Below are 26,829 nucleotides of genomic sequence, written 5' to 3' on the forward strand. Positions count from 1 at the left end.
CTCTAATTTATTTCAAGGAGAAAGAAGTTTTAAGAACAAATGTATAGGTTGGTGCCTGTATTACAGAAGTCATCAGAGGAGGTCTTCCTAAGCCCTCAGGTGGGGCCCTATTTGGTTATGAATGGATTAATAGGATTTTTGTAACTGATTAGTTTTTTGTTTTGTTTTGTAATGAGAGACAGGGGGAGAGAGGCAGAGACACAACACAGGCAGAGGGAGAAACAGACTGTCTGTGGTGGAGCCCAATGTGGGACTAGATCCCAGGACCCTGGGATCATGACCTGAACTGAAGGCAGATAGATGTTCAACCACTGAGCCATCCAGGTGCCCCAGTTGATCAGTTTTCAGGGAAACTCACCTGTTGAGTAGTTAGGAAACTACGTGCAGTGTCTTCAACTTGCTTCCAGTATTCCTCCCTCCTCTCCTGTACCTCTCACAGGCAAGGGGATTTTAGGAAGTACTCGACAAAAGGAGTAGGTAGGGGCACATACTTTGAAATTGAAGATCCAGTAATAATCACTTGGCCATTTCCTTACCTGGTTTCTTAACATTATATAGGCAGTGAGAAACATTTCTGTAAATTTTGTTCTTGAGGATTGTAAGCTTCTTTTTAGTACCATTGTATTAATTACCCCACAGGTATTGCTTGATATCTGTAAGCATGAGAAGCAGTACGTATCTAGAAGGCATTTTATGGTTTTGTTTGTGTAGTGGCTTATATGGAAGATTGGAAGGGAAGTGGAATAGGCTCTTCCTGAGTCTGATAAGGACCCAGTCTTCTGGAAGGAGGTGCTTCCATGGCAGGATGGAAACAAGGTTGTGCCTATTGTCTGGGCCTGAGCAAATGCTAGTGCTAGTGCTAAAAAGCATATAACTGGTAGGGGAGTGTGCTGGTAAGTTATGGTTCGAGAAATTATATGCTCCACTAAGTAAATAAATACTCTTAGTATTTATAGTTGGTCTGCAGGAACCCCGACTTGACAGGTACCCTGCTGTTCGGAAATGGACAGGCCTTCCCTGTGTTCATCCCCTTTTCTTCTTGCCTGGGAGGTCAAATCATTCTCCCATTGCTAGTAGATAATACTTGAGGGTTCATATCATTCTAGCCAGAGTGCAGTGATCCTTTCCTACTGATAGGAGTACCATTCTAGTTCATTTCAGAAAAGTTAACGAGAGTGTCGTTTCCTTACCATTGTGACACGAGAGGATTCGAGAAGAGAGAACTCAGAAATTGAAGCAGCCATACAGAAAATGATTGAGGGTAGGACTTCTTAAAAATAACCCTTTATTTTTGGCCACTCCCTATTCAAAAGTAATGTTAGTTTATGATTGTTTAATAATAGGAAAGCCTAGCATTAGCAAGGCAGAGTTCTGTAATTTAGCCATCTGGGAACAAACACTGAAAATGACGTCTGTCCTTCCCGTGTTTTCAGCATATGCACACATAGGCTCAAACTGTACGTTACTGTATTACAAATACTTTCCATGTTATTAAATATTCTTCTAAAGTATTTTCAGTAGCTGCATTGTAGTCTGTCATACATTCTAATATTTAGAACCAATCCCTTTCATTAGAGATTAGCTGGCTTTCAAGTTTTTGCTTTTATAAATTATACAGAGAGAACTTTGATCAGTGTTTGAGTATGTCTCTGGCTATTTCTATTTCAGGATAATTTCTTATGTAGTTTCACATATACAGTGTTTTTAGCTTGTTTCACTAAACAGACTTTGCTGGAAGAAGAAATCTCTGAATGATCCTGTGCTGGATTCTGTGCTAGAAGCCTGGTAGTCTTATAGTTCACAGAATCTTTAACCCTTTGCATCCAGTTTATAGATGCACAGATGTTTGTGCACGTGTGATAAGATGTTTTGCAGTAGTAACAGGATGCAGTATTTAACATCTAAATGTTTTATTTAGCAACTAACAGACCTTTGACAATCATGAGGTAGTGAAAACTTACAGATGAAGATTTTCATTTTGTTTTGGCTTTGGAATAAGCCAATATTTAGAATAAGACTTTTTCATTCTTTTGTGGTTTACTTAATGGGCTTTAGTTCTAAAAAGTATATGTTAATTGGCATTCTTAGCTCCCAGAGAAAAAAGTGGGTGATACCCTTGTGAATTTGGGGTTTTGGTCAGATGACTATCACAGATAATTGGTTTATAAATCACCTTTTATGAGAAGCAGATAGTACTAGTCCCAGGAGTGAAAATGATTTCCCTTCCCTTAACATTGCCAGTGTGGTTTCTCAGATCTTGCTGGGATAGTATCTAGGAAATGTGAGTAGAGCACATGGCACAGGGGTGAAGAAAGATTGCAGAGGAAAGAGAGTAAGCGCCCTGGCCTGCCTGTGTGCTCCAGCGCAGTGTGCTGGTGGCTGTTCTGAGGATGTGTGTGTGTGGTCTAACATGCTGATTTGTTATGTCTCAGTCACATCGATCAGACGACGACGTGGCAGGACCCCAGGAAGGCCATGCTGTCCCAGATGAGCGTCACGGCACCCACCAGCCCCCCAGTGCAGCAGAGTATGATGACCTCAGCCTCAGGTGAGTGAGACACTTGTCCCAGCACACCCAGCAAGGCTTGTGCATGCATAGGATTCTCTGCACAAAATGGTAATAACTCTTTTAACAAAACTGGAACTTGGGTGACAGTTCATTTCTGGTGTTTTTTTTTTTTTTTTTTTTTTTTTAAGTTTCACTTCTGAAGTCAGTATGTCAAATCTCTCATTTGCTCAATTTTGATTTGCTTGTGTTTGACTACTGCTTTCTTTTGTCTTGAAATTGGGTGTTTCTTCCTTCCCTTTGTAATTTGGATGGGAAGCCAAGTTCTGGTGTTCCTAACTACCTTGTATTTATTTACTTATTTATTTAGATTTTATTTATTTATTTATTTGAATGAGAGAACACCGCTTGCGAACACACATGAGCTGGGGGAGGGGCAGATGGAAAAGCAGGCTCTCCCAACCTGGGGCTTGATCCCAAGAACCCTGAGATCATGACCTGAGCCGAAGGCATATGCTTCACAGACTGAGCCTACCCTTTAAAGCACATATTTATTCTGCCTTGAAAGTGACTGGAGGGTAGCAACATATAAACTCCAGGCGTCTTTCTGAGGTCTAGTGTGTGTTATTGAACACATTTTCACCCTTTTAACAGACAGCAGACCTGAGTATGAATTTTTTTTCTTATTTGGCAATGTTTTTAAATCTGCTGTTTTTCTTATCTACATAATGTGGATTTCAGTGCCCATTACTAGAGAGCGGGAGATATGAAAAGACATAAGAGAGTAAATGTAAAGCTTTTATTTACAGTTCTAGTGCAGAACAGATAGTCAGTAGAAGTTCATTACACCCCTAGTCATTAGATGTGTGTTTACATGGGCCCAAGGCCATCATGCCCCATCCTGCATCTTTGTGCACAGGAGGAACAGGTGCTCCCTCCTCAAGGAAGATGCAGCTCCAGGACTGGCATCAGGGCTTGGAGCCTTCGATGTGGTTCTCTAACCACTTGTCTGTGCCCCACACGTCACCCCCTTTGCTGAGGTCCCCGGTTCAAAGCACAGGTGGCAGCCACGGTCACGAGCAGCACTTGGGACCTCGATGGCTTTCTTCTCACAGTGCATCCATTCTCCTCGCCAGGCACATGGACCAAGACAGCATGGGCAGCTGTCCTGTAGGTTTTGTCAAACAGCAGCCTTTGGAAAAGAGCTGCCAATACATGGGGGTTCTTACCATAGGTTGACACAAGGGCTCCTTACCTAGAGAGCTCATAGACTTAGAAATGTCCTTCTGGGGGCAGCCTGGGTGGCTCAGCGGTTTATCGCTGCCTTTAACCCAGGGTGTGATCCTGGAGTCCCCGGATCGAGTCCCACGTCGGGCTCCCTGCATGGAGCCTGCTTCTCTCCCTTTGCCTGTGTCTCTACCGGCATGCAGCCCAACGTTGTGGGTAGAGATTACTTTAAAAAAACAATTTAAATTACTTGAGATGATTGCCCTGAAATTATATTAAGCATATTATGCCTTTAGCACACGATCAGCCCTTTGATGCCTGGTTAGGATCTACATATTGAAGCGTTTGTAAACATTAGTGACTTTTGTGTTAAACGTTTGGAAATATAGACTTGGGAGAGAGAAATGTATTCTTCCTTTACCCAGTTTTATTGATATGAAGATACTAAATTTTTAATAGTAGTTTGATAACAACGACCTGCAAGATACCTGAATCTCAAAGCACCAGTAAAGTCAAGAAAGTAGACTCTTTTTTGTTTTTTTTTTAAGATTTTATTTATTCATGAAAGACACAGAGAGAGAGAGTGAGGCAGAGACACTGGCAGAGGGAGAAGCAGGCTCCATGCAGGGAGCCTGACGTAGGACTTGATCCCGGGTCTCCAGGATCAGGCCCTGGGCTGAAGGTGGCGCTAAACCACTGAGCCACCCAGGCTGCCCAAGAATGTAGACTCTGATGATCCAGAGATAATTTGATGCCCAAGGGCTGGTAACTATTAGGACTATTAGAAATCATAAGCCTTGATTTAAATTAAGCAATAATTCAATTTTTTGCCTACTTTTGGTAACAATCTAAAGTCAAATGACTTATCACAGGTACATTTTAAAAGATTTGTTGTTTTTATTTGGCTAATGTCCACATCTAGCAGGGTAGCACTTTCACATTTCCCTCTTAGGAAAACCTGTGTGGAATCCCAAGGGAACACATCACGATGGGTAGAGCAGATGCTCTCAATTGTGAAGGTGTGAGGGGTGCCAAGCTCCTCCCCGCCAGCCTACTATGTCCTCCTGCTTCATGCAGTCCCTGCACCAAAAACCAGTCAGGGAGAGATGCTTACCCAGAGAAATGTTAGGCTGACAGTGAGTGTGGTACGGGAGAAGCACAGGTAAAAGTAGATGGAAGATTTTTAACCTTAAAAAGTAAAGAAAGGGTGAGAGGTTGTGGAGGGAGGTTGCAGGGCTAACAACAGGTTTCGGAACTGGTAATTCCTGCTTCCTGTTTGGTAGCTCAGCAGCCTCGAATTATACCTTTCACCTCTGGAGTGGAGGAGGATAGAGAAGATGGAGAGTAAGGGTTCAGGTGAGCAGGATGGGCTTGAAGCCCAGCTCTGTGGCTCAGGGCCTGTGGGGTCTTGGGCAGGCTGCAGGAGGGGGCCACAGACCACAGGGGCACGGACATGGGCAGAACCGCAGCTCCTCACGGGCCCAGGCCCTCCTGGGGACACAGTGACACAACAGCACACCCTGCTTGGGGTAATGGCTGTGTAGATGGTACCAGGTCGATATCACCTGATCTGATGGTTTACGTTGTATTCACTTTCTACAAACAGGGAGCCACTCTTCATTTACAGTGATTTTTTTTTTTTTTTTTTTTTTAATCACCAAACGTGAATCATTGTGTGAACCTTTTACAGATTCTGTTTGGTTTAGATGGTGGAGTGCTAAATATCAATATGATTTTCTTCTTCTCATTAAAGTTAAAATTGTTTTGATTCTTCTGAAAGTTCTTGACTGTTCTAAGATGGAAATTTTGTGGAGCTAAAGTCCAATATATGGTAGGAGATAATGCTAAAGTATATTGAACAGGAATAAAACCATGACAAAGCCCAGAGTCAGAGCAGTGAATGGAGTAGGAGAGCCCGTGTATTTTATTAGTTACTCTCAAGCTCCTATCCCAGATATCTTTTTGTAAACCACGGTTGCATTTTTCCCCCCTCAAATCTGGAACTGTACATAAATTAAGAAAAGATAGCCACAGGAAAAGGGAAAGTAGTAAAAAACAAAAGCCTAATAATCAGAACCAGTGTAACTTATTCTCAGGAAACTTGGTTTGTTTTACATAGTTTGTGTCTTGATTGTGATTTGATAATTAAAGTTAGAAGAATGGTTAGTAATACAACAAGAACTGTATTTTTAATTCAAAAACAAGGAGCAGTCCACTTCATGACTAACAGTTGTGCATGAATGGTGAGAACTGTGAAGATGAGAGTACTGGGAAAGTGGGGACTTAGTGGGTTGAGGGTGTCCAGGCAGGCGGCCAATGACCAGAGCGGCTGTTTCCATGTCTCCTCGCATATAGTTCCTCTGTGGTCAGTGGTAGGTCCCATTGTGTGCCGCACACACTGTCCACCTAGTTGAGGTGCCTCCAGGACTGCTGCCTCTCCAGGACTCTGCTGCCTCATGGGGCATGCTACCTCCTGCACGATCAGCCCGTGGCCTCTGATGTGCTCAGACGGTGAGCGCTTTTCCTTTGTCTTCTGGGGATCGTTTTTAATGTTAACCCACTCCAGTCATGACTGTTAACTTCAAAATGTTTTCCAAATAATATTAAAACTTAGAATCACCTGGGTAAGGTGGCAACATTTGGCAGATGGAACAATAGATATAAATTGTCTTTCTGATATAAATTGTTGCCTAATATAAATTGTCTTTCTCGATTCTGAGTCTAACTGAAATAAGCTCCCAGGGCAAGGGTCATTCCCCCCCACCCCCCCCCCCCCGTCCCCAACTACATATGCAGAACCCTAAAGTCAGTTGCTCTGGGATGGAATTTTGTGTTTCTGTATTGTATGGGCCTGTACAATCTATAGCATTTTTTTTTTTTTTTTAATTTTTTTTTTTTTTTATTTATTCATGATAGTCACAGAGAGAGAAAGAGAGAGAGGCAGAGACACAGGCAGAGGGAGAAGCAGGCTCCATGCACCGGAAGCCTGACGTGGGATTCGATCCCGGGTCTCCAGGATCACGCCCTGGGCCAAAGGCAGGCGCCAAACCGCTGCGCCACCCAGGGATCCCCTCTATAGCATTTTTTAAAGTATTTGTGTCTTCATTCCTTATTGAAGAAATCCCAGCTAATCATGTTGAAAGGTAGATAAGGGGAGTTTCTTGGTTCTTCAGTGGCTGGAGATCAGTATTTCTTGTAGTAATTCCTTCCTGTTTTGTTTGCTTTCTGTGAGAGGCTCTGTTGTAAACATGGCAAGGAGGGGGAACGGACATGGACAGACACACGGTGGCTCAGTTCCCTTACCTGATCTGCAGCACAAATGACAGTTGTTTTTGAAATAATTGTTTGAGAAAGTAAAGTTCATTTGAATCCTGGAAGTTAACTAAGATTTTAGTGCAATTACTGAACCTAATGTTCTGTTATTTTAACCAGCAGACTAACTTAGGAGAGCCAAGGATACTGTTATAGAAAATAAAGAGAAAAGTTGGCCTGTGAGTGTCATCTGCTGCCAGCTCTCTGGGGGCATGCATTACTAGATGTTGGTGCTTGTTACAAATACAAGTGTTCGTGTTCAACTCTCTTTTCAGTTTTTATCTATATAATTTTAGAAACTTTACTCAGCTCTGGAGTAGAGAAGATGAGAAAGAGATTCAGTTACTTACATTTAAGAAAAAAATAAATGTCTGTTTTATTTCTTCTCCGGATAGTGTTAGAATATTTTGTCTTTCCCACTGATTTCTAAATACTTCTGGTTGACTCATAAGAGGAGTATTTGTGTGAAAGATTAAAATGCTAATTCTTTAAAAATGATATCCATAGACTACCATATATAGGCAATGTCAGCGAAATTTTTAAAAATCCTGCAACAGTAAACATGTAGCAGAAATCACATTAGGTCAAAAAGTTTTTCAAAGGTGGTTTCTTTCTTTGAGCATTCTGAAGTCTGATTGAACCTACAGAAGCTACTCTCTCAGATTTAGTTACTGAAAGTCTGAACTGTTAAGTTAAAATAAAGGAGACTCTCATTGCCCTGAAGAAATTTCAAAGGGTTGCATTCTGGAAACTTCCCTGAGCTTGTACTGGGCATTTTCCTTGAGGATGTTCTTTCTTCCAGCTGCCACAAAGATGGAAATGATTTTTAAAAATTTTTATTTGAGAGAAAGAGAGAGTGGGCAGGAGCATGGGAAGCAGCAGAGAGAGAAGGAGAAGTAGACTCTCTGCTGAGCAGGAAGCCCACACCCAGCTCCATCCCAAGACCACAGCCCAAACCAGAATCAGGAGTCGACACTGAGCCACTCAGGCTCCCCAAACATGAAAATGATTTTTAACAAAGTCTCAGTTTTACCTTGAGAGACAGTATTCCCTTTCTAAATTATTCATTCAACAAATCCCAAATGCCCTACTTTGTAGCAGGCACTTTAATGGCCACTGAGATTGCAGAGTCAAGTTAAAACAGGTTTTCCCATCTAATGACAACAGTAAATATTAGAGCAGACATATGCACTGAATGCTGAGCATATAGAGGGCCTTGCAGGCTGGAGAAGGCATCTCAGAAGCCAAGTGTTCATTCATTCCCTGAGCGCACGTGCTGAATACCCACCATGTGCCATGCACTCTTGCACATCATGAGAATACAGAATGTAGTTGTATATACACAGTGTGTCTGATAGTTAAAAATGGCAAGAGAAAAATCAGTTACGGAAGGAGAGTAGTTGGCTGGGGAGGCAGGGAGATGATGACACTATAGATAGCTTCTCTAGGAGAGACGCCCTGTCATTGAGCAGAGAGGTAAATGAGTCGAGAGCTGTGCAGATACCTCGGGGAAAGGGAGGAATGTTCCATGCATCCCACAACAGCCAGTTCAGAGGTACTGCGGGATGTTCAGGAAGTATCTGGGAAAGCTAGCACAGAAGCCATGTCATAGAGGAGCTTACAGGTCTCAAAGAGGCAGTGATACAACCTGAGCATGCCTTCTGACTTAGAATAGGAGTTGGGTGCAGTTGTAATAAGTCTGTGTGGTGGAGGGGGAAGTGGTAGGAGCGGCTGGATTCAGGACCTGAGCTTCAATAGGTTTGCCCAAAGAAAGGGAATGGGGCAGGGTCACAGTATGTGAGAAATCCAGATTGTGATTCAGTAGATGTGGAGTGGGAGTTTGCGGGTGGTGCTGACACTTGCTGGTACGCAGACTGCATGCACGGGAGACCCCAGAACTGTAGGAGTGGGAAAGAGCTGCTTTCTGACTCCTATCTTAATGTTCTTCCTGTTTCCTATCACACAGAATCCATCATTTTGTATAAGCACTTGTTTACTATAAAAATTCTGTAAAATGCTATCAACTGTTAAAAAATCTGTGATTTATAAAAGCACAAACTAAGAATCTGATGACTTGACCAAGACAAATTTTTTTTTTTTTAATTTCATTTATTATTTGAGAGAGAGTGCACAAGAATGAGCATGAACTCAGGGAGAGGCACTCCCCACTGAGCAGGGAGCCTGACGCAGAGCTCAGTCCCAGGACCCTGAGATCATGACCTGAGCCCAAGGCAGACATTCCACCAACTGAGCCCAGAGGCCCCTACATCAGTCATTCTTTACACAGATAGGTTTTTACTCATTTCAGGTCAACAAACTGGTTCTGTGCGGTTTCAGTGCTCAGCTGTGGGGAGAACAGGACAAACAATCATGTGCTTATTTCTGACTTAGGGCCTCTTGGGGAAAGTAGGTGGTGTAGGCACAGATTAGAGCCCAATGAGGCATGTGCTGTGAAGGGGACGTGAGCATCATGGTGGGCACCCAGCATGCTGAGGACCTGAATGCAAGTAGTGTCAGGGCTTGGGGCTCACCATCATGTCCCCTAGTTTGGCAGAAAAATCTTTTAGCTACCCACGTGACCTAGGGGAGTATACCCTAACTTGAAGGGAAAAAAAATGGACTGGTCACCACTCTTGCATTTGTGTTAGTGAAGTAGATTTTTATCAGTATATTCATAATCTTTTTAGCTTCTAGGCCTATACACAAGAATGACACAGGTTGTGTGCAGTAAACTTGCAGTGTCCTGGGTGATGACGTGGGGTGGTGACAGGGAGAGGTTGCTCATCTAACTTGTGGGGTAGTTTATCAAGATTTTCTTGTTTGATAAGACATTGCAGATGTCAGGCATTACTGATGCAAAAGGGTCCTAAGGTAAGAGCAGGAAGTTGATGTTGAGTCACCTTTCATGTTCTGACCCAGAGTATTTTATTTGTTTTTCAAGTATTGCAGGAAGTTGCACTGCTGTAATACATGAGTTATTTAGCCAGTAGTAGTAATTCCTGCCTAGGAGTTTCCTAGGAGTTTATTTTCCCCAACGGTAAGTAATTCTCATTTATGAATTACTTTAATGGTCACCTACCACTCTTCTTTCTCTTGCCCTAATTCAGATTTCTCACCTTCCGGGAGCCTGGTGGGCTCAGTCAGTGGAGTATGTGACTGTCCATCTCAGGGTTGTAATTTCAAGCCCCCATTAGGCATTGAGGGTTACATTAAAAAAATTCTCACCTTTACACGTTATTAAATGCTCCACCTTCTTGACACAGGGCTTATTTTTTAATCTCTCATTCCCAAAAGACCTTGGTGTGGTGGTCGGCCTTGAAGAACTCCCACCTCCTCCCCTTGTCTGGGGGCCTGTCTCTAGTGTGTATGAACCTGACCGAGCACAGAAATGTTTACTGCGCACTCTGACTTATTTAGGGATTATCCCTGAGCTCAGAGAATCGGTATTACCCCTGAGGGTCGGTGATCCCCACATGTTACTCATTTGGCATGTTTGGAATGATGAAAGTTCTCTGGTCGAGTCTTCACTGCAGAAACTGCGTACCATGGTACCTCTGCCCCTCCACAACGTCCTTTTCACTCTTTCCCTGGCAGGATGCTTGCCCCAGGCTTCAGCTTGTGCTGGTTGAAGCCTCAGCCTGAAGCTCACTTCTTTCATGCAACCTTTCTGGTCCATTCTTCCAAAAGACCTTGTTTGCGTTCATGTTGCTTTGTGTCTTTTTGCATGCTGCACTCACCATCCAGCACTGTGCTATACATAGCTGTTTGTTTTCCTGGTTAGAACATGAGTTCCGTCCAACAGGGACTGTTTTGCTCTCTGCCTGCAGTGCATCTCAGAACCTAGCATCATGCCCAAATGTAGTAGGACCTCAGTAGATACGTATTGAAGAAAAAGACTTTGTAGTATTCTTGTTCCTTCAGTTTGTCATGCCAGGTAATGGAGAGGTTGAGCTTAGAGGAAAAGAAAACAGAATATCCTATTTCACAAGCTAAATGACAAATTTTAATTGAATCTCCTGTCGATTTGTTTCAGTCAACATTTATTCCCCTCCTGCGCTGTGGACACTCTACTCTGCTAGACAGTAAATAACAAAGTGCTCAGTATGCACAAAAATAAAAACTCCTAGGGATGCGCCACGCCTTGGGTGCCTTAGTGGTTGAGCATCTGCCTTTGGCTCAGGTCCTGATCCTGGGGTCCTGGGATCAAGTCCCATTGGACTCCCTGTGAGGAGCCTGCTTCTCCCTCTGTCTGTGTCTCTGCCTCTGTCTGTGTGTCATAAATAAATAAATAAACAAACAACTCTAGCCTGTAAGGAAACACAACTAACCAAATTGTACTATGATAAGGGTTATTCATTTGAATTGAGAAAATCAAGAGTTGAAGCTAAATGAGCAGTAATCATCCCATGGATCACATATGCTCATCTTGCCTCCAGGGCCCTACTCTTCGTTTCCATGTAGTCCTTAGAGGACAAAAAAATTAATTGTGGTACTTCTCCTTAATAGTTGCTTGAGCCATTCAGGTTTTTTGTTTTTGTTTTTACAAAGAAAAAGCATCACCCGCATTATGAGCTGCTTTATTCTGATAGATGTGAGCCATTCATGTCATCCTGTTCTAGCAGACCTCGTGGGGCATTCTCAGACATGCAGCACCTCAGAGTTTGGTCTGTGAACTGCCCATGGTACCTAATGATGAGTAATTGTAGTTGTGTGTAAGCTAGATGTAGTCAAGAAGTAGTTCTGTGCCGGCTAACAAGATTCTAAGTGGTTATTGTAAGTTGGTGGTTCTTGAAGTATGTTCCCCAGACTAGCAGCATCAGTGTCCTTGGGCATTTCCAGGCTAACCCCTCACCTTCTCAATCAGAAAGTCTAAGGGTGGGGTTCAGCAACGTGTTTTAACAAGCCCTCCAGGTGATTTTGATCACAAATTTTAAATCATCTTTTGTGAATGTTTTGCTACTTGTATTTGCTTTATTTTATCTACTCCATATTGAAGAAATTATAACACATTAAATCAGAATGTAAACTGAACTCCGGCATTCTGAATTTATTTTGATCTATCCCTGTGGTCTTCTCTTAAAAATGTAATTTTATGGGAAGCCCCGATTTCCCCTTGGACTTATTAGGACCTTACTCCATTCTCGGGCTAGCCCAAACACATTTGAATCACACTTCTAATAGCCTTTGTAACCTAATGGCTCAGAAAATCTATCACTGTTGTTTTCTTTGCTTTTCATGAGTATTTAACAGTTAGCTTGTTAGTTTAGCATAATGACTTAGATTCCTGCATTAAGTATCAAGTCACTGAATTTCTTCTAAGGTCCATTTAACTAAAAATCTTGTTTTGTGTGTGTAAAGCCCAGACCTGCTTTGTTTGGTTTGGTTTGTGTTTGTTTGTTTGTTTATTTATGAGAGAGAGAGAGAGGAGAAGCAGGCTCTATGCAGGGAGCCTGATGTGGGACTGGATCCTAGGTCTCCAGGATCACACCCTGGGCTGAAGGTGGTGCTGAAGCTGAGCCACCAGGGCTGCCCTTTTTTTTGTTTTTAAAATAGGCTCCATACCCAACATGGAGCCCAACATGGGGCTTGAACCCACAATCCTGAGATCAAGACCTGAGCTGAGACCAAGAGTCAGATACTCCACTGACTGAGCCCCCCCAGACGCCCCAGATCTGTATTTTATTTAATTCATGTTTAAAGTTGAAGATTTATTTCTTTTCAGTTTTCTTTTTTTACTGCTAAGGATTGGATTATGGCCCAGTACTATTTTTTTTTTTTTTTAAGATTTTATTTATTCATGAGAGAGGCAGAGACACAGGCAGAGGGAGAAGCAGGCTCCATGCAGGGAGCCCGACATGGGACTTGACCCCGGGACTCCAGGATCACACCCTGGGCTGAAGGTGGCATTGAACTGCTGAGCCACCCAGGCTGCCCACCCAGTACTATTTAAAGTCTATCTTTCCTCATCTACTTCTTTGCCTTTTAACAGTTTTTATATTTAAAAAAAAATCCTTTCTGAACCTCTTTTTCCAGATAATATTATATTTACCCAGTGTTAAATGAAAAATATGAATGAATCTGTAAAGCATTATTTTCTTTTCTCTTTGACACATTAATTTGAGTGCTTAGAAAATTAATTATACAGTAATTCTATTTCATATGCACCTTATTTGATTTCTTAAATAGAAATATGGTATGAAAATAGGGCAGCTGTCACTATTGTTAGCAGGTTTGGTTTTCTTGGTACCTTCATGTCTGAAATTAGTGCCTTCAGAGCTGTGTTTTTGTTTTTAAGGATTTTATTTATCAGAGAGCACACCGGACTCCCCACTGAGCAGGGAGTGTGATGCTGGGCTCCATTCCAGGAACCTGGGATCATGACCTGAGCCAAAGGCAGACATGCTTCACCAACTGAGCCACCTGGGTGCCCCAGAGCTTTGGTTTTGATGGCTTATGGTGTATATGAATGGTATTAGTGAACCATTCAGCAAACTTGCTGAACTTTATTTTTGAAGTCTGCTGTTTTTAGTGAGATGCTAAATACTTAATGATTTCTATATAACAAATATTTGAAATTATGATTATATATAAGTACTTAATGACTTAAACTTTTGTATAATGAGAAAAAGTCACTATTTCCACTTTGCAAATTTAACATATGGAAATGCTTGCATAACTTTTAGAGAGTAAATTTATATCTTTGGGAAGCAGCATATATTATATGGTTAAAAGCAGAAGCTGTCAAGTCAGAGACATGGGTTCAGATCTTACCTTGACCAAGTTTCCTGTCTCCCTTGTGTGAATTATGTCTCTGAATGCCCCTGTGTTTCATCCGTATGACAAAGATGAGGTCAGTGCTGAGCCACGAGGCCACTGTGTAGGTGAGATGTGACCGTGTCATCACAGTGTGGTGGCAGTGCCATGGCTGCTCCCAGGGCTCCAGCAGCTTTACGATTTCAGAACTCCTTTGATATCTAACATTGGGAACAGGGATAAATGAATTCTAATGTAGGCGTGTCTCATTTTACTGTGTTCTACTTTATTGTGCTTCTCAGATACTGTAGGTTTTTACAAACTGAAGGTTTGTGGAAGCCCTGCATCCATCAAGCCTGTTGATGACATTTTTCCAACAGCATTTGCTCACCTGGTGTCCCTGTGTCACATTTTGGCAGTTCTCATAATATTGCAACTTTTTCATCATCTGTTTGTTCTGCTGATCTGTAACCAATGATCTTTGATGTTACTATTAAAATTGTCTCAGGTGCTGTGAACTGTGCGCATGTAAGATGGTGAGTTTAATAAATGCTGTTAATTGGCTGTTCCCCCATGTCTCTCCCTCTCCTCTGGCCTTTCTCCTGAGACACAGCAGTATTGGGATAAGGCCAGTTGATGACCCTACAAGGGCCTTTAAGTGTTCAAGTGAAAGGAAGAGTCGTAGGTCTTTCACTTTTAAGTCCAAAGACTTAAAATGATGAAAATGATGAAGTCGCAGTAGTGAGGAAGGAAGGCATGGGAGCCGAGGTACGCCAAACGCTAGGGCTCTTGTGCCAACAGCCAAGCTGTGAATGCAAAGGAAAGTTTCTGTAGGAAATGAAAAGTACTACTCCAGTGAGCACACAAGTAAGAAAGTAAAACAGCCTTATTGCTGATGGGTAGAAAGTGTCAGTGGTCTGGAGGGCCAAAGCCTCACCCAGAGCAGGGCCCTGACTCTCCAGTTCTGAGAGGTGAGGGAGCCTCAGAAGAAAAGTCAGAAGCTGGAGGGAGTCGGTTTGTGAGGTTTTAGGAACCCAAGAAGTGTGGGCGAAGCTGCACCAAGTGATCCAAGAGATCCAGCTGAGATGATTAATGAAGGGAAGAAGAGACTGTGTAGGATTTGCATAGCTGGAGAGGGAGAAGTCAGTGCCTGGCTTCAAAGGACAGGCTGACTCTCTTATAAGAGACTGATGCAGCTGGTGACTTTCCATTGCAGCCATGCTTGTTGATGACTCTGAAAATTCTCAGGGCCTGTACACAGGATGCTCCATCTACATTGCATGTGCTCTAGAAAAACAGAGCAACAAAGCCTGGATGAGAGCACAGCTGTTGACACATGGTTTACTGAGTAAGTCCACTGTCGAGACCAACTGCTCAGAAAAAGGATAACTTTCAAAATGTGGTAGCTTATTGACAATGTGCCTGGTCACCCAGGAGCTCTGATGGAGGTGTCCAATGAGATTAATCTTGTTCTCATGCCTGCAGCCTTGCATCCAGGAGTCGTTTTGACTTTCAAGTCTTAGTATTTAAGAAATATATTTTGAGGGCAGCCCAAGTGGCCCAGCGGTTTAGCGCCGGCTTCCGCCCAGGGTGTGATCCTGGAGACCCGGGATCGAGTCCTGTGTCGGACTACCTGCATGGAGCCTGCTTCTCCCTCTGCCTGTGTCTCTGCCTCTCTCTCTCTCTCTGTCTCTCATTAAAAAATAAAATCTTTACAAATAAAGAATTAAAAAAAATAAAATGCACTGAGAAACCAAAAAGTTCACATGACATCCTTTATTGTAGTGGTCTGGAACCAAACCCACATCTCAGGTTTGCCTGTACAGTAAGATGTATAAAGCCATTAAAGAGAAAAAGATCTGGTGTTGTGTCAAGAAGGGATGCCGTAATATGTTAAGTGAATAAAGCAAGTATGGGACAGGTAGAGCAGGTATCAGTGGGTATGCATTTGTTGTAGAAACACAGGCACAAGAAAGGCATCCAGAACATATCACAAAACTGAAGTTGTTTAGTTTTTTTCCCCTGAGGAATAGGTCACAAAAACTGCACAATTTTTCCATTCTGCATTTTTGTAAGTTTTAACATTTTTCTAAAAGAACTGTGAATATGAATACATTTATGAACAAAAAGTTTAAGAAACAAAAGGCACTGGTTTAGCAACATTTATTCTTTTTATAAATATATATATATATTTTAAGATTTTTTTTATTGATTTATGAGCGAGAGAAGCAGACACACAGATAGAGGGAGAAACAGCCTCCCTGCGGGGAGCCCAATGCATGACTCTATCCCAGGACCCCGGGATCACAGCCTGAGCCAAAGGCAGACACTCAACCACTGAGCCACTCAGGTGTTCCATGTTTATAAATATACCAATTGAAAATAATGTACTAAATGTACTAAATGATTTTTAAGCTCATGTATAGAAAGTTCAAAATATGTCAAGGCAGTGCCTGAGCAGTTCCTCAGATACTGCTAGCCTGTGCATGAAAAGATGAGCGAACAAGTGAGTGCTCATCTGGTAAATGTTAACACAGAAGAGAAAACTCATAATCCATGTGGGGTCCTCGAGGAAGGCTGAATTGAGGGGTGACATCTGAGCTCTCTTGCAGAATGAATGAGAGTGTATAAGGGGGCAAGTCAAAGGACATCTGTGGAAGAGGAGCAGCAAATACAAAGAGATGGCCTGATTTTGTGAAAAGTTGGGAGGACAGGGGCTCGGCTGTGTGAAGAACACCTGTTAAGAAATGAGTCCAGCTGGTATTTTCCTTTTGTTGCTCAAGAGGAAAGGAACTGCTTTTACAAGTAACAAGTTACATAGAAGAATTGATCAGGTAGTATTGTAAGAAGAAATCCCTGGTGGCTGATAGGGGACGCTGGGATGAGGAGAGGTGATGAGACACCAAGGAAGGAAGCTCTGGTGGCTGAGAAAGAGGAGCTGCTGGTGACTCCTGATGACTGCGTTCTTAGAGATGCCCTGGAACAGAGGGGTCAGAGAGAACATGAGTGTCACCTGCAGTACAGGGTGGTGGGGGCAGGAAGGTTGCTTTGTATCCAGAATACTGCTCTGGGTTCTGACTCAGGCGGCCAAGGTGGATAGCAATACCAGTAAAAAACAGCAAGTTTGGAGGCTCTACTGGGATGTGCTGATGTTGATGGAGGTGTTCAGAGCCATCCTGCAACTTCTGTTAACTTGTTCTACATCATGATGTCTCAGGCACTTAAAATGTCAGTTATTTGTTTTTCTAAAGCATCTTTCTATTGAGCTGGCTTCCCAATTAGCACCCGAGCACTCATATTCAGTTATGGGGGTTCTGTTTTCCTGGTAGTGAAATAGAGCCCATGTGATAGTGAATGCTACTGAGAAAAGTGGTTCGATGTACATGTGTTAAAGGAATTTGCTTCCCATTCACTTGTTAGTAAATATGGGGTCCCTGTGGCAAATTCCAACTCTGGACATGCTTAATTTTCACTGTGGACAGAACTCTGCAAGCAGGACGGCAAGAGGGCTTTCCCTGTGGACTCTGGAGAGTATGCAGCAGACCTTTGGCAATGGGATAGTAGCAAATCGGTCAGTTTCTGAAATAAAGGAAACTGGCCAGAATGAGAGCTTTGGGTCCCATGGGCCTATGTAAATGTTCTGTTTAAGCAAAGTTACTCAGCATCACGCGCAAGTGTGTCTTGGAATGCCAGTTGAGGATAAGGAACCTAGTAGTTTCCTTAGTGCTTGTGTCGAGTGTGGGGTGATGGCTGAGAAGAAGCCTAGGGAAGAGGAGCAGTGTTTCGGGCCCTGCTGCCAGATGTGCATGCCCTGTGACCCTGTGTATGGAGCCACTGTGTGCCAGCGTCCTGGTTAGAATGGAGGTGTGAGGACCGTGTGAGTCACCGGTGGTTGTGAGGATTAAATGAGTTGAAGCACATGATCTTCTCTGAGCAGTGGCAGGCACCCAGGGAGTGCTCTGTTCATTTTGATCCACAGATGGAAAGAGTTGAGGTGTTCATTCAAATAGTTTTAGAATTCCCATGTTCTTTAGTCCTACCTTACAGATGTTGTACCTTTGAAATTCTCTCTCTCTTCCTTCCTGACAAGTTGGCCCTCAGCAGCTCCAGGGCTTCCCCTGCCTCTTCTAAGTGCTCAGCCACCACCCTACCACCTGGTGCTTCTGGGCTGCTTAAAAATAAGCTTTCTCTGGAATATGGTTTTCTCTGTGATAATTTTCTTGGTGTGAGACAATCACATAAATCATGGAAATAAGCAGAGCTTCACAGAATTAGCCAAAGTGTGTTTTATGTTTTACATGAAGCAAAATGTTAGCGACACATCAGGTGTTTTGAGGACACTTGTGTGATCTCCTCGTTGAAGAGCCTTGAGGTCTGTGGGCAGGCCCAAAGCTGTGCACCAAATGTGTCCTATTAACAATGATGATAATTTGAGTCATGACTTCTGAAAGGATTTCTCACAACACTTTTTTTCTATCCATGTCTCTGGGGATGTAGAGTTTATTAATTAGTAGTTTCTTTTAAAAAGTGCAGAAGACTTTGGTATATAGGTTTACTTTTCTTCTCTGAACACATGTTTAATTCTAGTTTAATACATTGTTTTGTCAAGACCTATTTTCTTTATAAATTAGCACCCTTCCCACTTTTTTTAGCTGCACCAAATAAAAACCAACTATGATGTTTTTTTTGTACTTATAGGTCCTCTTCCTGATGGATGGGAACAAGCCATGACTCAGGATGGAGAAATATACTATATAAACCATAAGAACAAGACCACCTCTTGGCTAGACCCAAGGCTTGACCCTCGTTTTGGTAAAGGTTCATCTCAAAACCTTTTTAGATATTTTTGATGTGTGTGTGTGTGTGTGTGTGTGTGTGTGTGTGTGTGAGAGAGAATGAGAGAGAGAGACTTTGGTTTGGGAAGATATACTAAAATTGCGTTGCTTTGTAGTATTGAAAAGGAAATGACTGCCCGCTCAGCTTTTCCTGTATTATTTTTCTTTCTTTCCTGTATTATTTTTATATCTCTTTTTATACCTTTCACTCTGGACTTTAGAATGTAGATCTGAATCAGCTTGGTAACTTGGACTTCTTAGGGTGGGGTTGAGGGAATGTTGTGGTGGCTGCTAACCAGAGTCACTGGGAGACATTTTGGGAGACAAAGTGATCTTGCTATAAATGGTCTTTCTGGCCACGCTAATCATCAGGCTGTCAGGCTGCTATGAAACCTGGGGTTCCAGCTCTTGTCCAAGACCCCATGTCTATTTCTGCTAGACTTCAGGGGGCAGTGAGCCCCATCCTGTGTTCTCTGTCCTCAGTTGGGAGGGGTGCCATCACCCTGGAGATCAGTTTTAAGAAAGGATCCTTAGTTTTTTTATTTAGGAAACAAAAAGCGAAGCCATATTCCCCTCCAATCACATGACTAAAATCATCGTTTGCACAAAGGAATACTCTCCTCATAAATGTACACATTTCAGTGATCATATACAAGCTCTTAAGTGCCACATTTCTTCACTCTTCTCAATTTCTTCAGTTGGGTTTCTGAGATAGTCTTCCAAAGCCATGGAAAAATGAGTCTTAAAAAGGAGCAAAGCATTGTGGTTTTGAAGCTTTCATCTTGGACTGGGTGCAGCTAAATGAAAACAATGTGTACATCAATGAGTAGGTCACACTAAGGGGACAGGGACCTTTGAAGCTTTCCAGAGGTTGGCCCGACAGCAGCTGTGGGGCCCTTAAGAGAAAGAGTTAAACTCTGTGGATCTTTCCAAACACAGTCCTGGGGGAAAGGGAGATAGGAAACTTCTGCCTGGAGCTGCTTGGGTAAAATAACTTCCCTGTCAGAAACACTGAGCAGTTTTGCTCCATCCATGTGTGACCTGTCAGGTCTGCCCTGAGTTGCAGGGACAGCCAGTGATTGAACCCCATTCCCGTGAAGTCAGAGGTAGGCCAGGGCACAGGCCATCCTTCCAACAGATGCCTAGTTTGGCTTCAGTGCTCACCTTTGGAGCTTCACAGTTTGTTTGAGGTGTTAGAAAAGTAATGTGGCATGTTAATAATTTGCAACTTCGGATTTTATTTAATACCTGAGTAAGTCCTTGCAGTTGAAATAGGAAACCAGGTAAGGTAGAGAATTAAGTCAGTGCTGCCATTTGTACAGACTGGAATGATAACTCCCATGTTTCCTTAAATCATCTTTAATGAAATGGGTCAGCTTGTCCACATTTTGAAAATTTTAAAAAATGGTCTGTGGTTTTTTTTTTTTCCCCCTAACACAAGGTTATAAAAGATGATGATTAACTCTTAGCTAACTGCAGAACTCAGGAATTGGAGCAAAGTTTGTTTTTTGTGTAAGTACTTTCAGTTAAAATAGTGAAGTAAAACAACTTGGCTGTGATCCTAAGTATATCCATTAATGACACACACAACTTGGTCTTTGTTTTAAATGAGAAAAAGTACTAAAAAAAAAAAAAAAATCATCCCACCCTCCCTTTAGCACATGTGTACACGCAAACATGCAATTAGATCTGCCAAAAAAAAGTTTCATAAAATTCTCTTACTGCTCTAGTTTCCCTATTTGGGCCCACCATGTCTGTGTATTCCAGACGGGCTTGATAACATGCCAGAGCTTTTTATTCTGTGGCCTGACTTTTAATCTGTTCCAGACCTTTTCATTCTGAGAGCTCAAGTGTGACGAGTGGGGGCAGGAGAGGAAACAGCGTGGGCTTCTCTGATCTGAGTGACAGCAAATCGAGACAGGCTGCTAGCTGCTGAATTTGAAGGAACTTTCCTTGAAATCCGAAGTTCTGTAGTGGGTTGTGTTTTATCTCTGCCAAAAAAAAGTATAAACTGTCCTCTTTCTGACCCTCCGAGCCATGCAGACACAAACAAACGGTAGGTTGTTTTCAGGGTTGCAAGGTTTGCTCTTCTCCATTCTCCAAACCTGTATTAAACTATTTTCCTGTTTTTAGCTTAGGTCATGTTGACCTATGTCTTTGGACATTTTGAAATAGGAGATACGGCTCTGTGTAGTAAGCTTGACGTCTTCACTCCCTTCCTTGAGCTCTCCCATTTCTGTATCAGATGTTTTAGATCGATTATATTTAGAATAATTCATCAGTCATTTACATCCTGCATACAGTTGGTAAATTATCCATATAACTTCAGGAAATTAAAGGGTAATTTGTTGTGGATCAGTTTTCTTTTATCTGATTTTCTTGTTTAACATTTAAAAAACTATATTTTTTTGACATTTATATTACTTTAGGGAGTCTATTAGTCATTTATTACAAATCACAAAGTGACATCCAGTAACAGTAAGGATTTCCTGGTATTTATTGGCTTTGAGAAAAGGAGGGTTTTTATTTGTTTTTAAGGAATCCTATTAGGGATGTTTTGATCCTAGATTAACAAAAATTGGTGGTCAGCTGTTACATAGGCCATTGAATTACTTTGTATAAACACCTTTTTTCCGCCCCCTGGAGATTTTATGTTGTAAACATGAGGAAGCATCTCAAGTTTTAAATGTTTCCTTGTGTGTTGTAGAAATACTGTTTTAGGTAATAGTCCTAGAACAATTTCTGGTAAAAGCCTTAATGAAAATACACAAAAGATTAATTTCTGTTCTTTAGAATGAAAGATCTCCAGAACACTACTCATGAGTGAACTCTTCGTTTATGTACTGTTACTGTCCTTCCTGTCCATGGGGAGACATACTTGAATAATGCTAGCAGTCTGTTTCTGGAAGTCAGTGCTGATGGCACCGCTGCAGTAGAAACAGGTTTGGTGTACATGAAATATTGGAACCAGAGATTTGGGCTAAAAAGTACATCTTTTGAGTCTTAAAGGATGTAATGAACAAAAACACAATGTCTTTCACTTCCTAACAGTTGTTTGCATAGATGTTCTATACATGGAGAAACTAAAGCCTAGATGTTGATTGTGGTTCTTGGTTTTAAACCAAGGAGAGAGAGAGAGAGAGAGAGAGAGTGAGTATGTGTGTGTGTGTGTGTGTGTGTGAGAGAGAGAGAGAGAGAGAGAGAAATTTTCCTAAAATAATAATGGTAAGTAGAATTAAAAGAGTAAAAATATGTAATTTATTAAGTCCTAAAGCCAAAAGTTGTTCACATCTCTCTTAATCAAACTTAAATCTTTTGAATCAACACTTAGAGGTCTTCTACAAATATTAGTATTTCAGATATTCGTTAATTTTTTTTCCTTTTAACACCAAATATTCTAAGTGAATTAGTATTTTACTTTTGATGAAAATGTACCTAATGACCAACTAAGTACCTAAGTGTGCACTAGTAGAGATGGAAAAATACACTGAAGGCTGTGGACACTAAACCCGTATCTCTGCTAACGGAGTCTTGGGTAGATAGAGCGTCGGCATCTAGTCAATTTTAATGAAGCAAGTCTCTTGATAATCATGCATTCAAAAAATATACATTTTTTTTCTTACCCTCTCTAAACCTTTCCTGGTGATGCTAACTTGTAAGTAGTTGGTTATGAGCTATATTTCTAACTACTTAGGATAGAAAACAATAGTTTGGGACACCTGGGTAGCTCAGTGGTTGAGCATCTGCCTTTGGCTCAGGGTGTGATCCCAGGTCCGGGGATCAAGTCCCACATTGGGCTTCCAATGAGGAGCCTGCTTATCCCTCTGCCTATGTCTCTGTCTCTCTCTCTCTCTCTCTCTGTCTTTCATGAATAAATAAATAAAATCTTAAAAAAAAAAGAAAAAGAAAACAATAGTTCATTGTGTTTTAGATAAGAAGAGCGATGGCACATGCAAAATTTTTAACAGATAAGTCTCACAAAATTTGGCCCTGGAAAGATTTTTATAATTCCCCTAACCAGCATTTTTCAGAATGGAGCTGGGTGAGAAGACGTGATGTTCTGATACTGGGAGATGTCATACCATCCCTGGCCCTGGCCCATGGAACGTCACAGTGCCACCCAGTCAGTGTCGGCCTCCACCGCATCAGCAGAGGTGGACAGAAGTGCTGGGGGATGTAAGGAATATGACTCCAAATAGGAGTTTGTCTGATACCTATTTGTTTTCTAGGGAAACTGTGTGGCCTGTCCAAGGTTATAGCATTAAGCAGCAGAACTAGAATATGAACTCTGTCTTTTTAGATGTAGAGTTTTTTTGGGAATTTAGATTTCATGCAGTTGATTTGTTAGAAACATCCCTAATTCATCAACACTGATACATGGAAGTTTCAGAGGGAAGATGGCAATGGTTACTACATTTACGTGTATTCTATTGTGACTCACCTTAAGGAAATTACCTAAAGGGAGTGAGTTAGGACATCATCTCCCAACCTCAGTTCTGACCTTTCCCAAGATTACAAGCTTCACATTCTTTCTGTGTAAAGAAAGTTCTAATGGCTGCAAAGTATGTGTCCCTTTACCTTGAAATTTACTTCGCTTTGATCCCAGAAGTGTTTTCTTCTGACTGTGGTTTCTCCAGGTTTCTTGCGCACTCGAAGAGTTCTGGGATCTTAACCACTTCACATCCTTTCTCTGGATGCTGTTCATTTTACTGCTGCTTCTTTGAATTTAATACACCAGATTGTGTTTTATATGTACACTATCCACTGAGAAAGATAGTTGTGGGATTGCTCTCACCTGGCATTTTATGTGCCTTCCAAAAATCCTATTTTCAGATCTGCAGAAGTTACCTGGCATCCTGTTCTCTTCATAGGAATTATTATATAAGGTACTAAATTCAAACATAGTATGATAGAGACTTTTACCTGCTCAATTGGGAATCAAGAGACCTGAGTTTTTTCTGATACCACTATCTTCCCTTGACTTAAATGTGATTAGATGATACTGGATGCTTTTTTGAGAATGATTTTGAGTCGTTAATTGATGAAATGCATTCTGCTGGATTACGGATTCATCAGTGACTGCTTTGGCCCCTGGCTTCTGGGTTCAAGCACATGGAGGTTTCAGAGAGAGAGATCTGAACTATTTGTTGCATCATTCAGGTTTAGCTTTTGGTCCTCTGCTCACAGCTGGGAATTACTTTTGAAGAGGAGACAGAGAAATCTTTCAACCTTTAATCTAAAGATAAGCCTTATCACGTGAGTATGGCCCGGCCAACAAATCTTATGGGGAGGTGGGCGGTGCTGCTTGGACTTGGTAGACTTTGTCCTCAGTCTCTTGGAAGCATGTATGAACTAAAAAATGCATATATTCACAGGATTGGGCTTTATTACCTGAAAGGTGGTGCATTTTTAGTATGCTTTGTTTCTAAAATTTACAGTTCCCATAAAGTTGTCCTAATAGAAAGCAAAGGCCTGATAGAAGCTAATTGGAAGTATCCTTCTAGGCTGTGTGTTTAGTGAAGTCTGATTTAAAACATGCTGCTCTTAGAGATGGTTACTAATTGTCCTCACTACATGTATTTTTTTTTTACTTAAGCAAATGAATATTTGCTTATTTATATTTGCTTTGAAATTAATATTTTACTTATTTTTGTTGAAATGGATATTTTAATGCATAAGATTATAGAATACCAAAATTAGGTTAATACTGGAGGTTTGCAGTTTTATTTGTGCTCGTGTGTTTTTTGTCTTTTATTTTTTTAATTTTTTTTTTTTTTAGATTTTATTTATTTATTAATGTGAGACACACACGGAGAGAGGGAGAGAGAGAGAAAGAGACAGAGACACAGGCAGAGGGAGAAGCAGGCTCCATGCAGGGAGCCTGATGTGGGACTCGATCCCGGGTCTCCAGGACCATGCCCCAGGCTGCAGGCGGCACTAAACCACTGCGCCACCAGGGCTGCCCTGTCTTTTGTTTTTTAATGTTTGTTCAGGAAGATAGTGCCAAATAGTTTGTCAGTCATGGTGAGCAATTTGCACTGCTTACCAAGGGGAAAGCAGACCTGTTCGTTCATTTGTAGTTTATATATGGTGATGGCTCAACGATCCAAGTAATTACAAAGTGAAGGAATTTTTTTTACATGAGTTATTCATGTTTACAACTTAAAATCTTAAGATCACTGAAGTCACTGAATGATAATTTAAATTAATGGTTGGTTTATGGTACTAACACCCCTAACATCAAACACCAAAACAAAAAACAACAAAACCTTAATAAGCTTTTGAAAGAAAACGGTTTCAAGTTATATTTTATCAATGCTGCATTAACAACAAGTATTCTGTAAAATGTGCTGGTGAAGAAAGCCACTGTTTGTGCCTCCCCAGAGGTTCAGATATGAGAAACAGATTGTAGGCTTTCTAGAGGAAAAATCAAATGGATTTCTGCTGAAATACCAGAATGATTTAGGAGGAGAGTGGTTCCCATTCTTTGTTTGGTTTTATCCTCCCTTTGTTCTGCTACCCTGGTTGCTGAGGTCATTTTATAGCTCATTCTGGACTTGCTTCAACTTGGAGATTCTCCTGTGCATTACTCATAGCATCCTCCTAACCAGGGATAGAAGCCGTTTCAGTATTTACTCTTTCGACATATGTCGAGTGCCAATTATGTACCAAGCATAACAGTAGCCATCGGGGAGGGGGTTGCAGGCTACTACATAAATAAATCATGACAAGATGCATTTAGGACAGTGAGAGATGGATAATAAAGTGCCCTTGAAGGGAGTAATGTGGCCTAGGGAGTGAGTGGTCAGGGAAGGCTGTTCTAAGGGGGCATTGGAGTGGGACAAGAACCCAGTCAGGCTCTAGACAAGAAGGTCCAACTTCGTGTTTATCAGCAATATATAAGACATCAGTCTCTCCTAAACTATGAATTCCCCTAGAAAAAGCATTAATGGTAATATGTTACATGTAATTAGAAATCGTTGCTATTAATGGAACTGTTTACTCATTAATTGAATGAATTCATGATGGCAGGTATATTTTAAAATGTAATTCCCTTTTTGTCCATCCAGTAGTCTCATTATCTGGGCTTTGTCTCTAAGCTGGACTTCAGACTTTATTTTTGTGTTAGAGGAGGAAGACATGGTTGTCCTCTGAGGACAGAACTGAAAGCTCATTAGAACACTCTCTCCCTTTCTTCTCACCTCATTTAGCAACCCTTGTGTCCTGCCCCAAAACTGTTCAATGACATGATAAGGAGAAAATGTGCTGTTGGGGTTTTGTAAGCTACATCCACAATTGCATTGTTTGAAAAATACCATCATAATGAATTTTCATGCCAGTAGATGAATTTTTGAGAGATGTTTGAAAGAAGTAGTTGAATGGATCTAAGTAATGATGTTTGTTGTCAATTTTTTTTAACAGTTTAGGGATTTAAAAAGTTTAGCCCAATTTTGGGGGTCTGTGGGTCTGTGCTTGGGAAAGGAGAGAATTGCAAGAGTGCAGGAGGGAGGTATTGCTGTGCCCTGGACAAGATCTAGAGCAGGGGCTTAGAGGAGGCAAACTGCTACAACTAATGCAGAGCAAACCCCACAGTGTTGGTACCACCTGGCTCCTAGTCAGATGGCTAAAATCAACATGCCATAAGTGTTGACCAGAATATGGAATGGGAACCCTCATTCACTGCTGATTGGATCAAAAAATGATGCAGCTACTTTGGAAAACAGTTTGGCAGATCCTCAAAAAATTAAACGCACAGATAGCTTAGGACCTGGCAGTTCCATTCATAAGTGTATACGTAAAGGAAGCTGAAACTGTGTGTCTACACAAAAACCTGTACGTGAGTATTCTTAGCACCATTATTCACCATAGTCAAGAAGTAGAACAATTGTCCATCAGCTGACGAATGGACTAACAGTACACTGTACCCATATGGCGGGGCATTACTTGGCAATGAAAAGGAAGGAAATGTTGGTACACACTAGACATGGTTGAAATTTTTTTTTTTAAGATGTAATTATTTATTCAGTCATGAGAGACACACACACACAGAGAGAGAGGCAGAGACACAGGCAGAGGGAGAAGCAGGCTCCATGCAGGGAGACTGACGTGGGACTTGATCCCGGGTCTCCAGGATCACACCCTGGGCTGAAGGCGGCGCTAAACCACTGAGCCACCCGGGCTGCCCGACATGGTTGA

At 41.7% G+C, this 26,829-nt stretch overlaps 1 protein-coding gene across 12 annotated transcripts in view; it reads left to right on the top strand.

Annotated features, from left to right (window-relative positions):
* Positions 1–26,829, top strand: part of YAP1 (Yes1 associated transcriptional regulator) — a 105,670-nt gene that overhangs the window by 49,845 nt on the left and 28,996 nt on the right. For 4 of the 12 annotated variants that reach the window (XM_077893221.1, XM_077893225.1, XM_077893223.1 and 1 more), the window contains exons 3-4: positions 2,433–2,548; positions 18,497–18,616. In XM_077893221.1, the coding sequence (XP_077749347.1) occupies positions 2,433–2,548; positions 18,497–18,616 (236 nt within the window). The remainder of the gene's footprint in view (positions 1–2,432; positions 2,549–18,496; positions 18,617–26,829) is intronic. The other 8 variants (XM_077893222.1, XM_077893226.1, XM_077893224.1 and 5 more) reach the window with 2 other exon arrangements.

Source organism: Canis aureus, chromosome 3, assembly GCF_053574225.1.
Source record: "Canis aureus isolate CA01 chromosome 3, VMU_Caureus_v.1.0, whole genome shotgun sequence".
Lineage (NCBI taxonomy): Eukaryota > Metazoa > Chordata > Mammalia > Carnivora > Canidae > Canis > Canis aureus.